We start from the raw sequence: 17,779 nt of genomic DNA on the forward strand, positions 1-17,779 counted from the left end.
AAGCTTGCCAGTTGGGCTCCATTAACTGGCTACAATGTCTCCGGGATCTGCTTGTCCCACCTCTCAGCACTGGGGTTACAAGCAGGTGCTACCACACCTGACTTTTTGCAGTGGTGCTTGGAATCGTGGCTTTCTGGTCCCCAGGCTGGCATGCTAAGCACTTTACAGACTGAGCTGTCTCCTCAGCCCCCTTGATTTAGTCTTCACCAGGACCAAATAGATGTGGTTGGCCATGGTACAGCTGCCCTTAGCCTCTGGCCCCTGCAGAGTAAGCTGAGTCACGTGGCCCAGGCTCTTGGTAAACTGCATTGTAAGTGTGGACTGTCTGGCTTGGCTCACAACCCTGGTAAGCTGAGGGCCTCTTAGGAGCTGGGTAAGCATCTAAAGGCTTACAGGTGACCTCCTACAAGTTGTGCTTGGTTGGTCCTTCACTGTGTAGCTCCCTTCTGCTGAGGGGGAGGAGGGGACTGGACTTTGGGCATCTTGCCTCCATTTGGCCTCTCCCCTCCTTTTTCCCCAGGCAAAATTGAGTTCACTTGGCAGGAGGTGATGATCGGGCTGGAGAGCTCCATCCTAGTGTTTCCCATCAACCTCCTGATCGTCCAGATCTTTCGGAACACCCGACCTCGGCTCCCACTGGAAAAGGATGAGAAGCAGGAGCAGGGACCCTCCAACCTGACTCCTTCACCGCAGCCCATGGAGGAGGGACTTCTGACACCTGAAACGGTGACCAAGGCATGTCCTCAGCGTCGGTTTGTCTATGAATGGAGGGACTCTCTAAGCTGGCAGTAGAGGAGTGTAGGCTGGTGCACGGGGCCTGGCAGCCTGGATTGCCTGACAATCTCAGATGCCAGGATTCACCAGCTGAGAACATGCAGGCTGTCATGCATATCCCATACATCATACGTGCAGCACACAACGCCTGTCTGTGCTCTATGCGCTACCATACAGTTTGTGAGCTTCGGGCAAGGTGCTGGAGATTGAAACACACAAAGAGAGACAGAGACACAGACCTCTAGTCACTGGTAAGAAGCCCCCTATTCAATAGCACCATGGAGGCTTATATACCCAACACAGTCAGGTGGGTCAACAGGTGAAAATCTCATCCCCTGATCCTCAAGGCCAAGGCAACGCGTGCTCGTGAAGTGGAGCTGGTAAACAACTTTGACACAGCTTTCAGTAGCTCAAATCAGAAGGCTAAGTACACATCACAGCAGGGAAGAGAAGCTGGAGGCCAGGACTCCAAATGGTCCCAACACATATGTGTTCATGCAATGCACACTTTATGAGCATCTGTTATGTGGAAACTCTGTTGTTAAAATTCCTTTCCTGGGGGAGACATAGGCAATATCCACCCTCCTCCTTGGCTCCAGGGACAAACTAAAGTGTGAGGCCAGCAAAATTCACCTGGGGAAGCCAGTGAGTTCTTTACAGTGAGTTCTTTACAGCTTCCTTACAGTGTGATCGATGGTGAGGGGTGACAGACAGGGACACGGATGGCCTTAAAGCAGCCGCTTTGGAAGGGCAGCACACAGCAGTTAACAATGGCTTCTTCATGGCTGTATAGATGGAGCCCCCTCCCCTCCTCCCTTGCCAATCTCTTCTAGCCCCTCCCCCCTAGGACCATATGCAGTTACGCCAGAATTGCATGAGGTTGGTTGGGAATGGAGAGCCCCGTGGACCTCCTTGCCCCTCCTTCAACCAGGGAAGGTAAATGGTCACCAGGCCCGCTGCTATGCTCTTTCGTGAGCAGGACCAGAAGAACTGAAGATGGCAGTGTAGTTCTGAGGATAGCGCTGTATTGCAGAACACCCCCGCCCCCCAAGGCTAGAAGTTCGTAAAAGAGACACATTAGCCGGGCAGCGGTGGCTCACACTTTTGATTCAAGCACATGAGAGGCAGAGGAGATAAGTGTATCTCAGTGAGTTTGAGGCCAGCCTGGTCTATATAGTGAGTTCCAGGACAGCTAAGGCTGTTACACTGAGAAACCCTGTCTTGAAAAACAAAAAACAAACACACACACATACATACACACACACACTTCCCCTACACGCGTGCACTTGATGATCTTTTACAGACTGTTTGCTGTGTGCAGTCATTTGAGTAACAGAGCCTGGAATGGGTCCATTCAAGCCCTAGAGGAGAAATTTTCATGGTTGCAGATCCTTCCTCAGAGCTATAGATCAAACATGGGTCACGGAGCTCAGTGCACGCGCCCTAGGCTCCTCTGCCCCAAACCCTGGTCCCTCACCTCACTGGCCTTTCTTGCAGGGTGTACAGACTCTCCTCCGCTCACTGTTTAAAGCTCTGAAGGTGCTTCCCCCAGCCTCGGACTGGGACTCTAAGAACCTGATGGATATTAACTACCTCCTGGCCTTACTGGAAGACCTCGTCTGTCCAGAGGGCACAACGGGACAGGGGTTCTGGGAGGAAACCCTAGAGAGGGAGGACCCCTGCACCTCCACCCATGGGCCTGTCCATCTGAAAGGTAGGTTCTTCCCAGGAAGTAGTCCTCTGGAACCAGATGGTCTGGGCGGGAAATCGGGGCCTGGCCTCCATCTCCCAAACACCGGGCAGTGCATGCCAGCACACCCAGCTTCACGTCCTTCAGAAAATGATTTCATTTCTTATCATACGTGTGAGGTCACGTTTTGATATCAGAGGACAGTTTGTGTGATTGGTTTCTCTCTATGATATGGGTCACAGGGAGCAAACTCGGGTCATCAAGCTTGGCAGCAAGCATCTGTGTCCTCTGAGCCACCTCCCTGCCCTTGTTTGCTTTCTTATTGTAAGTATGTCTCTTCTGCGATTTAAAACAAACAACAAAAAGCGATAAATATTTTCTTTTAGGCTGGTGTGGCGTGAAATCCCAGCATTTGGCTCTCAGGGGTGAAGACAGGAGGATCAGAAAGGAGGTCAAGGTTTGAGGCCAGCCTAAGATCCATGAAGCACCATCTCAAAGGCAAAATAACAGCAATAAAAATCAGTTTTAGGCCAGGCGGTGGTGGCGCACGCCTTTAATGCCAGCACTCGGGAGGCAGAGGCAGGCAGATCTCTGGGAGTTCGAGTCCAGCCTGGTCTACAAGAGCTAGTTCCAGGACAGGAACCAAAAGCTACGGAGAAACCCTGTCTAGAAAATCAAAAAAAAAAAAAAAAAAAAAACAGTTTTAGAAGAGCTGGGCATGGGAGGCAGGGCTTGATGGGAGAGCATGACTGATCTTTGGGTTCTGTCCCCAGCACTGAGAGAAATAGCTGAGAATCTGAAATTTCGACAAACCAACTTTAGAAAAACAGTAACGCAGCTGGTGGGTAAAGACGCTTGCCTCCACTCCTGATGACCTGAGGTCAGTCTCATGCACACAGTGAAAGAATCAGCTCCCACAAAATGTCCTCTGGTTTCCACATCTACCTGTGGAAGCACGAGCACACACACCAGGTAGATCGAGAGCGTCGTAGTCAGGGTTCCTATGGCTGTGATGGAACACCATGACCACAAAGCAAGCTAGGGAGGAAAGGATTCATTTGGCTTACATCTCAGAATTGCTGTCTATGGAGTGAGTTCCAGGACAGCCAGGACTGTTACACAGAGAAACCCTGTCTTGAAAAATCAAAACTAAATAAATAAATGAGCGAATAAGTAATTTTTTTAAGACATGAGAACAGAAAACTTCGGCACTGGGCAAAACTGGACTTAATTCAAGTCTAAACACATAGAAGGAAAAGACTCCAGATGGGGAGTAAGGTGGCTCAGCGGGTAAAGAGACTTGCTACCAGGCCTGACAGCCCGAGTTCAAAACCCAGGACCCACATGGTGGAGGAGTGTCTCATTAGTTAGGATTTCTATTGCTGTGAAGAGACACTGTGACCACGGCAACGCTTATAAGGAAAACATTCAATTGAGGGGACTCGGGCTAGAGAGGTGGCTCAGCGGTTAAGAGAACTGACTGTTCTTCCCGAGGACCCGAGTTCAATTCCCAGCACCCACATGGCAGCTCACAACTGTCTGAAGATCCAGTTCCAGGGGATCTGACACCTTCACACCAATGCACATAAAATAAAGTTAAATAAACCATAAAAAAAAATTAAAAAAAAAAAGATGTCTGAGTTCGAGGCCAGCCTGGTCTACATAGTGAGTTTCAGGACAGCCAGGACTCCATAGTGAGACCTGTCTAGGAAAAGAAAAAAAATTATAAATCAATTGAGGGGACTCCCTTTTTTTTTTTTTAATACTTATTTCTTATGTATATAATATGCTGTCTGTGTATATGCCTGCTGGCCAGAAGAGGGCACCAGAACTCATTACAGATGGCTGTGAGCCACCATGTGGTTGCTGGGAATTGAACTCAGGACCTTTGGAAGAGCAGGCAATGCTCTTTACCTCTGAGCCACCTCTCAGCCCCCTGAGGGGGCTCCCTTACAGTTCCAGTTCAGTCCATCATGGCAGGGGATGGGACCCCCAACAAGACCATACTCACTCCAACAAAGCCACACCCTCTAACAGTGCCACACCCTGTGAGATTATGGAGGCCAATTACATTCAGATTACCACAAGGGGAGAACCTACTCCTGAAAGTTGCCCAGAGAGAGAGAGAGAGACAGAGACAGAGAGAGGAGAGAAGAGAGAGATAATAGATAAATGAATGTAATTTAATAGTCACTTATAGTCATTGCTGAAGCAGGGAACATGGGAAAGCGTGCTGTTCTCTTTGTAAGTAAGGACTCCTTCAAACTGTCCCTCATAAAAAGCTAAAATGCCCTAGCTGGCTGTTTGAGCCCAGCCTCTATGTTTCCGTTATCCTATACCTGGCTTGCGGCAGGTGAGCTCAAAACTGCTGTTACTGTTTTTATTGTAGCTGGTCCATTGTCACTCAACACTCTCTGGTCACTTTCCCCTTTGTCTCCCAGAGAACGCATGGCACCCCAAGCCGGTTGTGAGTGGGCTTTGGAGGGACAGCATCTACAGACGGTGTCTCTACTTTCAACTGGAGCATGTGGAGAGGGAGCTGCGGCTGGTGGGGCCCCAAGGCTTCCCGCATCAACAGAGTCATGCCCAGGCCCTCAAGCAGCTGCATGCCCTGAAGGGCCACCTCTGGGGACAGCCTGGCACCCCAGTGATAGCATGTGCCAGGTAATCTACTTCCCCAGGTGCCAAACGAACACCTGCCCTCTCCTGTCTGGGACTACGGGCTGGGACACCTTGTCCAGCCTTGGGAAGATATCCACCAAGGCCAGGCAGGCAGAAGGGATGGACCCAGGACTCCCTAGAGTGCTCTCAAAGCCAGCAGGGGTTCAGGGGTCTCTATGCTAAGAGATCCTCAGCCTTTGCACAGAACTTTGCAGTTCATGACCATATTCGTGACACTTGTCCCCAAGTCTGCCATGTTGGAATGATGCCTCTGTCTCTGAGAGCCTTTGTTTCATGGTCGGATTGAAACATGTAGCTCCTAACTCAAACTTAAAGGACATTTTCTTTTTCATTTATTTGTTTGTTGCAGTTCTAGAGGTTGAACCTCATCCTTGTGCATACCAGGAATTCTCTCTGCAATTTTTTTTTAATAATTAGTAAAGCTGGGTGGTAGTGGTGCACACTTTTAATGCCAGCACTTGGGAAGCAGAGGCAGCAGATCTTTGTGAGGTTAAGATCAGCCTGGTCTACAGAGCTAGTTCCAGGACAGCCAGGGCTACCCAAAGAAACCCGGTCTCAGAAAACAAACAACAATAATCAGCCAACTTGAAGACAGGTTATTTAACGAAGTCAGTGTGCCAGGCCTGATAAACAATTCTATACTTCCAAATACTAGGGAGGATGAAGCGGGAAGATTCAAAGCCAGCTTGAGGGACATGGTAAGTTCAAGGCCAGCACCTGAGTATCTTAGTCAAGGTCACTACTGCTGTGATGAACACTGTGACCAAAGACAAGCTGGGGAGGAAAGGGTTCATTTTGCTTACACTCCCACTTTTCTCTTCATCACTGGGAAAGTCAGGACAGGAATTCAAACAGAGCAGGAAGCTGAAGACAGGTGCTGATACAGAGACCTTGGAAGTGTTGCCTACTGTCTTGATCCCTATGACTTGCTCAACCTGCTTTCTAATAGAACCCAGGACCACTAGCCCAGGGATGGCACTGCCCGCAAAAAGCTGGGCCCGCCCCCTTTAATCACTAATTAAGAAAATGTCCTACAGGCTTGCTACAGTCTAGTCTTTTTTTAATTGTTTTTATAGGCAGGGTTTCTCTGTATAACAGTTCTGGCTGTCCTGGAACTCGCTTGCTAGACCAGGCTGGCCTTGAACTTACTGAGATCTGCCTGCCTCTGCCTCCTGAGTGCTGGGATTAAAGGTGTGCGCCACCACTGCCCGGCCACTACAATCCAGTCTTATGGAGGCATTTTCTCAACTGAGGCTCCCTCCTCTGATGACTCTAGCCTGTGTAAAGCTGACATAAAACTAGCCATTGGGTTGTTTTGTTGTTGTTGTGTGTTTGTTTTGCCTGCACTTAGTGTCTGTGCCCCCAGTTTAAGTGCCTGCAGAGGCCAGAAGAGGGCATTGGGTGCTACAGCTATATTGTTGTTACATAGTGTAGTTATATTGGATGTTATAGAGCCATCATTTAGGTTTTATATAGAACCCAGGTCCTCTGGAAGAACAGCCAGTGTTCTTAACCACCGAGCCATCTCTTTAGCACCCAAATTCCCGTTTTCTTGTTGTTCCTGTTATTTTGAGACAGGGTCTCTCTTTCTCTCTCCGGCCCTGGGTGTTCTAGAACTCACTATGAAGACCAGGCTGACTTCAAACTTACAGAGATGCTCCACCCACCTCTGCCTCCAGAGTGCTGAGTCTCCCACGCCTGGCTCTGCGTTCCTTTTTAATTCTTTTCTATATTCTTTCAGGTTTATTTATTTTAGCTATATATGTGTTTGTGTTTTTAGGAGGACCCAGAGGCTAGAGGAGAGTGCTGGATCCTGTAGATCTGGAGTTACAGGTGTTTGTGAGGCACCTGGTGTAGGGGCTGAGATCTGAAACGTCCAGTCAGCTGCTGGAGAAGTGCTTTAACCACTGAGCCATACCTCCAGCCCGATCCTGGGCAGTTTAATGTGTGTGTGCGCGTATGTGCGCACATGTGTGTGTTGTGTGTATGTGTTTGGAATATAGCTCAGCAGTAATAAACTCACCTAGGACACTGGATGCCCGAGGGCTCTCTTTCCAAAGCTCACACAGCACATAGTTTTTGGTGGTCAACAACAAAATTCGTGAGGTAGAACAGTAGTATGAAAATTTAGTTGGAAAATACCCTTCTTGAGATGCATTCTGAGATAATCTATGGTGGTTTTGGATTACATTTGAAATGTATTTTTAATATCCTCCCCCTCCAACGGGAAAAAGGAGGGTGTGGAACAGATGGAATATACCAGACAAGATAGGGACACTTTTTGAAACCAACTGATGAATGCCTGGGGGTTGCTGGCTCGATGACTTTTGTATGATGAAACTCTTTTCATAACAAAAGGTTTTCCAATGACTTAGAACCAGCCTTCTGGCTTGCTGTTGGGGACTGCCCCCTAGCCAGTACTGGACAAATGACAGCCTAGAGAACAGCTCTTTCAGGGACTGTCCCCAGACAGCACTGGACAAAGGACTGAACAACTCTTTCAGGCAGGTACAAAGTACAGGGGAGGAGCAGATGGTCAGAGGTTAAGCAGCTTGCCCAAGGTCATGAGGACAGAATGGGATTTGAATGTGGGTCTTTGGGTACCACCCCGACTGTGTCTGTCTGTCCTTCTTTGCAGCACTCCTCGGGTCAGCAAGTCCCCTCGCGGCCTGCCCTGGTGGTGTGTCCTAGTGGGCTGGCTCCTGGTGGCAGCCACCAGCGGGGTGGCGGCCTTCTTCACTATGCTGTACGGACTGCACTATGGAAGGGCCAGCTCCCTCCGGTGGCTCATCTCCACGGCTGTGTCCTTTGTGGAGAGTGTGTTCATCACCCAGCCCCTGAAGGTCAGAGCACCCCCCTTCAAAGTGGCGGCCCATGTCCTTCCTACCTCTACCGTCTTGGGATCGGTTCCTTCTCGAGCATAGCTATTATTTCTTTTATTTAACAAACACATGAGACGCTCTGTGCTGGCACCAGAGCAGGGATAGTGGAGGTAGTCAAATAGCCCAAAGGACTTGTCCCTTAGTTGTGCTGAGGAGCTAAGTACTTCCTAATCACCATCACCCCGAGGACTGTGGGAAAATCTATGGGTGAGAAATCATAAAGCTGGGGTATAGCTCAGAAGTAGAGAGCTTGCTGAGCATGCGCACAGGTCCTGGGTCCCCCAACCCCCGTACTTCCACCAAAAAGATCACAAGCATCTCTAGCCCATATGTGTGTCTACATCTCAATCCTCAGAATCTTCGGATTCCCAGAGAGGACAGCAGCATAAAGGACTGCTCCCTTCAGAAACTTGCTCCTATTCCTGAGACACAAAGTTATACGGGAGCATATTCGACTTAGATACTAAGGCTGAACTTGGAACTAGTGGGGAGCAGGGACATATCTGCCTCTGGAAGGAGTCCAGCTGTTGGCAGTCATCAGGGAACCAGGGGACTGTAAGAGGAAAGTGACCATTAAGGAACTCTGTAATGTTTGGCTACTTGGTTTAGAGACAGGGTCTTCCCATGTAGCCCTGGCTAGCCTCCCATTCGGTATGTAGTCCAGACTCGCTTTGACTTGATGGCAATCCTCCTGCCTCAACTATTCAGGGCTGAAACTACAGATATGCACTGCTATCATAATCATCTCCTGGAATCAAATCCCTCCCCCCTCTCATTCTATCCTAAATTATATGTGAGAATTTATTTTGCATAGCCCAAGGTGGTCACAAACTGTTTAACTGAGGTTGGCCTCGAACTTCTGATTTCCCATCCTCCACCTCCCTGATGCTGGGATTCCAAGTGTGTGCCCTCCTGCTCTGTTGATGTCGGATGCTGGAGGGTCATATCAGGGCTCTGTGTGTGCTAGGCAAGCCCTCTGCCAACTGAGCTATACCCCAGTCCTGAATGGTCTTTCAGATAAGGCTCAAAGGCTTCTATGACAATTCCACCAGCCAAGCCTAGAAGACTACGCAGAACAGGGTGTGTCCTGGGCGTTCCTATCCAAACCACAGGATCTCTTTTGCTGGGGCATAGCAAACACAGAAGCTGCAGGCTGTCTCAGCTGATGCAGGGATACAGGGATGGGATGAGGTGGAGGCAGTGATTCTTCAGAGTTAGAAGCAAGAGATGCTCTGGGTAGCAGGGTGGCAAGTGGGAAGTTCCGGTAAGTATAGAGACGGGCTAGCCTTCCCTATGGGTAGGAGCCCTCCCTCCTCATAATAACCTCCCTCTATGGAAATGACTGGTTCCCACCTGACTGCATATTATCACACAGTCCCTATCTCTCAAGCCTTGGGAACTCCCTGCAGGCTTGGACTCACACGGGGGGGGGGGGGGGGGGGCATGTGATTTCCAGGTCCTGGGTTTTGCTGCTTTCTTTGCACTGGTCTTGAAGAGAGAGGATGATGAAGAAATTTTGCCCTCATTGCCAAGACATCTATCTGGCCCAGGTAATAGGTCCCTGATGTGTGGAGACAGGGGCATGACCACCCACTCACTGGTCCGACAAGGCTGAGTAGGCCTGCAGAGAATGTCTATGGGGTGTCCTGGGACTTGGGCTCTCCCCAGAACTTATTCCCCCCACCAGCATCCAGGCAGGATTTATCAGTCATCCCAAACTAGCCAGGCAAGAGACTCCCTTCCCAGTCCCCTGAGCAATCTTATTCCTTCCCTTCCATCCTTTCTTACTGATAACTCAGCATAACCCTTTGGCCAGGGGTGTGCCCCTGGGGATTGGGCAGGCTGTATTATTCTTTTTAGAGATAGAACCTCACATAGCCTGACTGACCTTGAACTTGATATGTTACTGAGAATGACTTTGCACCTCAGATCACCCTACCCAACTGCCACCTCCAGGCATATGCCACCAAGCTAGTTTATGTGGTACTGGGACAGAAGCCAGAGCGAGCACAAGTTAGGCTCTCTAATAAAGGAGCTACCTTCTTAGCTCCAAATCAGATTTTTTTCCCCCCCTTTTTTTTTTTCAAGACAGGGTTTCTCTGTAGCTTTGGTGCCTGTCCTGGAACTACCTCTTGTAGACCAGGCTGGTCTCGAACTCACAGAGAACTCCCTGTCTCTGCCTACCAAGTGCTGGGATTAAAGGCGTGCGTCACCACCGCCTGGCTCCAAATCAGATTTTTCACTGAGATGTGGCTTCCTGAGATTTCAAATGAAAATAAAGCATTCAATTTGCTTATGGGTAGGCTGCAGAAAGTGGCCATCAATTAGACTTCTGGGACAAAAAGTCTGCAGTCTATAACCAAGGGACCAGACTGTCCCTGGTTTTTGTTTTTTTTTTTTTTTTTTTTTGGTTTTTTGGTAAATAATGATTTATGGAAATAGCTATGCTGACCCTGGTCTAAGAGGCCCTTGGTTATTCCCCTCTTCCCAGGGAAGCTCTCAAAGGCCCTTGAGAAGAGCTCTTTTCAGACAGATGAGCAAAACAGAACAGAATCAATAACTGACCTCAGCCTCAGGAATGATAAATCAGGAGCCAGTGTGCTTGTCAATGTGCAGAGGTTCACCCCATTCCAGGCTTGGAATCTTCCATTCTAGGAGAATATCTGACTTTGCACTTCCTCAGAAAGCCCATTTCTCAACAAAAAAGGTCACCTCTCTCAACAAAATAGCAAATTCTCTCTGAAGTTTCCAGATCCACCAGATAGACAATCATTCATCTGGTGGTTCTTCAAGGAGAGCTGGCTGTGTTTCAGGCAGCGATGGCTTCAGAACATAATTGACATAAAATAATTTAGTGAGTCTAGTAAATTTAGAGGGTCATGGAACCATCATCGCTATAACTGAGATTTAAAATATTATTTCATCCCCCAGGAGGGTCCCTTTGTTCATTTTAAGTCTGTCTCTGACTCCAAGCACATCCCTGGGCAAGGTGGTACCGGCCGAATGGAATGGGTCACAACCTCTGCAGGCATAGACCAGTGGGGAGGTGATGGGGAAGCACGTGAATGCATAAGCAGCCAGATAAGGAAGTCTGACAAGGCCAGGGCTGGAGAGAAGTAAGACCCTGAAGGCTTCCTTAGCTGTCCCCTGAGGGTACAGGAAGGAAAGCCTTGAGCCATAGAGGCTTGCAAAGGCCCTGAGGTGGGACAGACTGCCCGTTCTGCAGCCATCACTAATGGCATGGCAGGAGCTCAGGGAGTTGTACTGAAGGAAATGGCTCGTGGGGAGGGTGGGAAAAGCTGGGGGGGAGGCATTCAGGAGGACATGAGCCCAAAAGGTAGACAGGTCATAGTACACCTGTCAGAACGGCAATACCTGGTCTCGCTGTCTCATGGGGTACTCTTCTGTGTCCTGTGTCCACAGGCCCCTTTACCTTGTTCCGAACACAACGCCGCAGCAGCGAGGATGCTTACGAGCCTCCCCGCACCACTGCCGTCCAGAAGATGAAAGCCACTCGCCTCAAGGAGCAGAAAGCATTTGCGCTCATCAGAGAAATCCTGGGTGGGCAGTTTCCCACACCTGGGTTCTCGGCACACCCTGGAGCAGATTCGCCGCGTGTCCTTTGATGAGCCCCTTGCTGACCCTAGGCCTCAGTTCCTCTTCTCCCTTTTGCCTGAAATCCCTCAAGCTCTTGGGATGAAGTCTGAGCTCCCTCCCAAGAGCTTGGAGATCTTGTCTTTTTCAACTTCCCGTAGAGATTAGATGCATGTATCCAGTAGTGACTTTAGAGAGAGCCCCATTCCCCATTGCTCAGGTCAGGGACTTTCAAACCCTGGTGTTTGCCTGATTCCCCCCAAAGCAGATCTGTGTAAAAACCCGAACAGTCCTCCTCTACGCCTGCAACTCCCTTATCACTACAAGATGGTATGTGAGCCAGGACCTAAGCTGGAGACTTAAAGACACATAGACAGAGACAGACAAAGACACGGATACGGGTCATCCTTGATACAAAATGCCGAGAACACCCAGTTTAGCCACGCCCAACTCTCGGGATTTTTCAGCTGCAGACTCATCAGGCTCAGAACAGTTGCAGGCAAGGTCTTGTGCTCAGAGCAGCTGCAAGCATAGGGAAAACAAGCTGCCCACAGGGAACTCAGGGTCCAGGAGCTCCCAATAGCTCCCAACAGATCTGGGTGGATATATTTCACTAGCAAGGTGATACTGGGAAGGCAGGTGGGGAGGAAAGTGCACTGGAGAGGGAAAGAAGCCAAGAGTCAGTAGTTTGGTTCTGCCCGAAACCTAGGGGAGAATGGGACCCCCACACACACACAATTATCCTGTGCATCATTGGTTTTCATCCAGGCCCACCACGGGACTGTGCCTACATGGGTGGTGGTGTCTCAGGGTGCAGACGCCAGGTCCATGCCTGTTGGTTCTGCTTCAGTAGGAACAGTCTGCACCCGGGTTGGATTGTTGTCTGTGACTTTCTGACCCAAATCTCTTTACACAAAGGGGCCCTTCCAGCCTTCCAGTAAGCAGGGGAATGCCATGAGCACAGGGACCATATCTGTCTGCGCCAACACAGTATTGTCAGCAATGCGACAGGACAGGGGCCCAGTTTTGACAATTCTATCTTAAAAACACATTCGGAGGGTCTGGCGAGGGCTCAGCAGGTGAAAGTGTCTACTTTGCTAGCATGAGGCCCTGAATTTGGATTCCCAGCACCCACATAAAAATCCAGATGTCAGGGGCAGGGGAGCTGGAGAGATGGCTCAGAGGTTAAAGCACTGGCTGCTCTTTCAGAGGTCATGAGTTCATATTCCCAGCAACCATATGATGGATCACAACTATCTGTAATGCATTCTGGTGCCCGCTTCTGGCCTGTATTGCAGGTATAAATGGAGGCAGAATACTGTATACATAATAAATAAGGGGTTTTGTTTGTTTGTTTGTTTGTTTTTTGTTTTTCGAGACAGGATTTCTCAGTAGCTATGGAGCCAGTCCTGGAACTTGCTCTGTAGACCAGGCCGGCCTTGAACTCACAGAGATCCTCCTGCCTCTGCCTCCTGAGTGCTGGGATTAAAGGAATGCACCACCATTGCCCAGAATAAATAAATCCTTTAAAAAAAATTCACATGTGGTTGCATGTACCGTGACCCTAGTGCTATGGGATGCTTTGATGGGAGGGTCACTAAGGCTTGCTAGCTGCCTCCCTAGCTCTAGGTTCAGTGCCAGACTCTGTCTCGAGAGAATAAGGTAGAGTATGATACAACAGGACACTCAGCAACACCCTCCGGTGCACCCATACATACGTGCAAACATGGTACACACACAGAGAAAATGAAAAAGAAGCTTAGCAGTTCAGGGGTTTAGCCCAGGGGGCAAGTACTCGCCTAGCAAGCACAGGCTTTGCAGACACTCCCCGGCCTGAGAGCGGACCCGGCAATGTGCTGCTCAAGCCTGACTATCCACGTTCACTCCCTAAAATCCAAGGTGGAAGGAGGGAATGAACTCCCTCACGCTATTCTCTGACCTACACTCAGGCTGCGGCACATGCCTGGCCACACTCACCCACACACAAGAATAATAAACTGAAGTTTTTTAAAAAGAAAGTCAAGCGGAGCAGCTCAAACCTATAATCGCAAGACTGGGGAGGATCAGGAATTCCTATCCAGTCTCATCTATGTAGCAAGTTCAGAGCCAGCCTGGGCATTGCAAAGAAACATGGAGCGTGACTCTCTGGCTGGGTCTTGATCTAAATGCTTTATAAACATTAGCTGATCCTCCCACCACACTCCCAGGCCTTAAAATCATTATCTGAACAATGAAGAATTGTCCACAGAGACGTTGAACCGTTCATGAAGGACACGTGGAGAGGAAGTGGCTGGACCTCCCTCCTCTCTGTTGTCCCTATTACCAGAGTGGCAGCGGCTGGACTGTAAACCTTCCCGCACCCCCCCCGACTCCCCCCCACCCCACACTATACTGAGCCGTGTATGCTCCTTTTCCTCCTTGAACTTGGTGGGGGTCAAGGACCTGCCTGACCGGGCTATCGTGCATTCTTTCCAGCTTACCTGGGCTTCCTGTGGATGCTGCTGCTCGTGGCCTATGGGCAAAGGGACCCCAGTGCTTACCACTTCAACAGCCACCTGGAGCACACCTTCACTCAAGGCTTCTCAGCCGTGCTGAGCTTCCGAGAGTTCTTCGAATGGGCCAACACCACGCTCGTGAAGAACCTCTACAGTTATCACCCAGGTAGCCCCCACATCACGAGGCAGTGTGTCAGGCCCCCTTGGGCATGGAAGTGGGTGGGAATAGCTGTAAGTCACTGAGAGTGCGAAAACACAACAGCCGCATGGCCGTAAGCTTAGACAAGCTATCAAAAAGAAGGCCAGTGTGAACTGCCAATCATCTGGCTTGAGAGGTAGGAAGCCTAAACTGCCCAAGGAAATACAGTGTACAGGCAGGAGAAAGGACGCGAAACTACCCAAGTCAGCACACCGTGGCATGGCGAAGTCCACACCATGGTAAAACTTTGAGGGTGACTGCTATGGGGGTATCTGAGTGAAGGACTGGCGTGAAGCTGTGTGGAAGAAAGAGACAGGGAGCCGAGATTATGACGAAGCTCCAAAGAGCACATTGATCCTCATGGAGAGGAGGCGCCGTGGAGGAGTTGACACAAGGAAGTGTCACTCTGGAAAGCTGTGGAGGCTGGAGGGAAGGGTACCAGGCAGATATGATGGGGACTGATGCAGGGATACTGGGAGGGGGAGGAAGACACAGTATCGTCCGGATGCAGCGGCTGTTGAGGCTGAGGCTTGGAGAGGATGCAGGTGGTGTTCAGGCTGACCGAGTGGTGGGCACAGTCCCCAGAGAGGATTTGTGTGTGCATAGGGTCTGTCTAAGATGGAGAAGTGGCGAGGGAAGAATGGATGTATTAAATATATTCATGACAGAGAGGCCGTGGTTGGTCCAGGAAAGGAAGCTGACACATATTCACCCTTCAGCGATGAGATGCACTAGGAGAAAGGGCCTCAAGACCATGATTGGCCCCAAGATAGGGGGAGAATATTAGACAGAAAATGGTACCATATATGGGAGAGCCAAGCATGATGAGCGTCTTAAAGGGGAGGAAGACCTCCTTTTAAAACCTGGAGAGGAGCTTCATTAAGAAGGAGAATGAAGCTGGGCGGTGGTGGCACACTCCTTTAATTTCTGTCCTTGGGGGCAGAGGCAGGCAGATCTCTGAGTTCAAGGCCAGCCTGGTTATAAAGCGAGTTCCAGGACAGCCGGAGGTATATAGAGAAACCCTGTCTAGGAAAAAAAAAAGAGAGAGAGAGAGACCAGGCATGGTGGTGCACACCTTTAGTCCCAGCACTTGAGGGGCAGAGGCAGGTGAATCTCTGAGTTCGAGGCCAGCCTGCTCTGCAAAGTTTCAGTTCAGGACAGCCTGGGCTGCATAGAAAGACCATGGAGAGAGAAAGAATGAATAAGAGAGCTGGGGAAGGGGCACAATGAGAGGATGGTGGGGTAAAGGAGGAGGCCAGAGAAGTGCCTTCAGAGAGAATCCCAGAGCAGTGCCCCTGAGGCGTCTTCTCAGAACTCTGCAGGGCAATCCCCAGAACATAGGGCGTACAGGACTTTTATAAGCTTTAAGGGGATGGGACGTTTTGTGTAGGGTGATTTCGTTCAGAATAGAATGCCGGACAAAGATCATGGAGGAGCCAAGTATAGTTAGGACCATAAGCCACGGCACAGAACAACTCAATTCTATCCCAGAAAGAGCAGCATGGAGGTGTGGTCTAATCCTTTCAGGCTCTAGAGTGACCAGGGTCTTAAAGGGGCAGGCCCAGGTGCTAAGAGAAATCAGCCTGTGGTTGGGCATGAGCGACTTCTGTCTATGTCTCTAATGGATCCACCTGTGATCGCATTCACATCTGCATGGGGGAGCATGGGATGCGCTAGGATGCTTCCCGATGCCACACTTGCCCTCCCGGTTCTCATCTCTAGGCTTTGTCACCGATGGGAACTCCAAGTTGGTTGGCAGTGCCCGCATTCGCCAAGTGAGGGTCCGGGCAGGCTCTTGCCCTGTTGCCCAGCAGCTACAGGCTTCTTTTGATGGATGCCATGCCCCATACTCCCTGGATGTTGAAGACCTGGCAGACTATGGAGAAGGCTGGAATGCCTCTGCCCGTAATAACAGCAATGACTTCCCTCAGGTGTGGCAATACCAGAGCCAGAGCCAACACCAGGGTTATCCCACATGGGGCAAACTTACTGTGTATGGGGGAGGAGGCTATGTGGTCTCCTTGGGAACTGATCGCCAAAATGCCTCAAGGTGAGATGGACTTGATTCTTTTCTAACTCTGCAGGCGTTTGGTAGAAGGCACAGTAGGATGGAGGAGGCAGAGCTCATTCATGCCAGTGTGGGAGGGGACAGGCAAATAAGAATCATTCAGTTAGTGTTTTCAGGCCCCTAGAAGCTGTGCATCCCCTGGGCCATCTGCAGCTATTATTACTGAGCATACATGCGTGTGTGCACACAAAATTTCATCTTTAGCTGGAGGCATGGATGTTTGCCACCATCGTGAATGAGGAGACCAAGGCCTGAACAAGTTATCTTGCCCAAGAGGCAGTTGGGATTTGAACACAATTCCTTCTGCCATCCCAGGAAGATGGCAGAAGAGCAGGCAATGCTCTTAACCACTGAGCCATCTCTCCAGCCCGGCTCTTTGTCTTAAGAAATCATCACAGGGGATGGAGAGATGGCTCAGAGGTTAAGAGCACTGACTGTTCTTCCACAGGTCCTGAGTTCAATTCCCAGTAACCACATGATGGCTCACAACCATCTGTAATGAGATCTGGTGCCCTCTTATGGCCTGTAGGCATACATGCAGGCAGAAAACTATATATAATAAACAAATAAAGTCTTTAAAAAAAAAAGAAGGAGAAATCATTGCACCCCCCTGGAAGGGGCACGTCCAAGCACTCACACTCATGAGCTTTTCTGATGCAAATGGCCCAGAGTCTAGCCATCTGTATTCACAATAAGCTACAAGGTTGACTAGGGACCCCCTTTGATAAACTCTGTTCTAGTGGCCAGGAGACCATAAACCAACAGTACCGTGTGACTAGCAAGTGGTGGATGTCCCCAGGAGCTGGGGAGGGGGAGGGGGCTGGAGGCAGAGCAGAAGATTTAGACAGTAAGCCCCAGCCTCGTACAGGGGCTCCCGGGCAGGGAGCCTCCCGAGAAAGAAGACACCCAGGCATTCCTCTTCCACAGGATGCTCCACTATCTCTTTGACAACAGCTGGCTGGACACGCTGACCAGAGCCGTGTTTGTGGAGTTCACCGTCTACAACGCCAATGTCAACCTGTTCTGCATCGTCACGCTCACCCTGGAGAATAGTGCCCTGGGTGAGCCATCTCTCCTGGAAATCCTCACCCTGGCTTGTGTCCGCTGTCTCGGGGACTGGGGTCCAGGGAAGTTGGGGTGGGGGTCCGGAGTCACCCTGCAATGGGTCATAAATTGGTGCTACCGTAGCCTACTTTCCATCTTTCCCCTGGCCTGGACTCTTTCATCATCTTAAGAGAATTTAGTCGGAGTGTGAGACAGTTTGGCCATCTCTTCATCCCACAGTGGGCAGCACATTGAGCATTTGCCACCCAACTGCAGACCACAACTGAGACCAGAGATTCACACATAATATTCACTCATAATATTCGTCACCTCTGTGATGGGCTTTTATAC

The 17,779-nt window shown here is 50.0% G+C and overlaps 1 protein-coding gene and 1 long non-coding RNA gene across 2 annotated transcripts in view; one reads left to right on the forward strand and one right to left on the reverse strand.

The window, feature by feature from the left end:
* Positions 1-17,779, forward strand: part of LOC130863779 (polycystic kidney disease protein 1-like 2) — a 76,445-nt gene that overhangs the window by 46,614 nt on the left and 12,052 nt on the right. Inside the window, exons 29-37 of the mRNA XM_057754062.1 lie at positions 521-726; positions 2,272-2,488; positions 4,906-5,128; positions 7,785-7,989; positions 9,485-9,578; positions 11,452-11,589; positions 14,098-14,283; positions 16,039-16,366; positions 17,312-17,445. Coding sequence (XP_057610045.1) covers positions 521-726; positions 2,272-2,488; positions 4,906-5,128; positions 7,785-7,989; positions 9,485-9,578; positions 11,452-11,589; positions 14,098-14,283; positions 16,039-16,366; positions 17,312-17,445 — 1,731 coding nt within the window. The remainder of the gene's footprint in view (positions 1-520; positions 727-2,271; positions 2,489-4,905; positions 5,129-7,784; positions 7,990-9,484; positions 9,579-11,451; positions 11,590-14,097; positions 14,284-16,038; positions 16,367-17,311; positions 17,446-17,779) is intronic.
* The window catches only part of LOC130863781 (uncharacterized), a 78,110-nt gene that overhangs the window by 29,635 nt on the left and 30,696 nt on the right, over positions 1-17,779 (reverse strand). The gene's annotated exons all lie outside the window — the stretch shown is intronic.

The sequence above is a fragment of the Chionomys nivalis genome, chromosome 21 (assembly GCF_950005125.1).
Source record: "Chionomys nivalis chromosome 21, mChiNiv1.1, whole genome shotgun sequence".
NCBI classification, from domain to species: Eukaryota; Metazoa; Chordata; class Mammalia; order Rodentia; family Cricetidae; genus Chionomys; species Chionomys nivalis.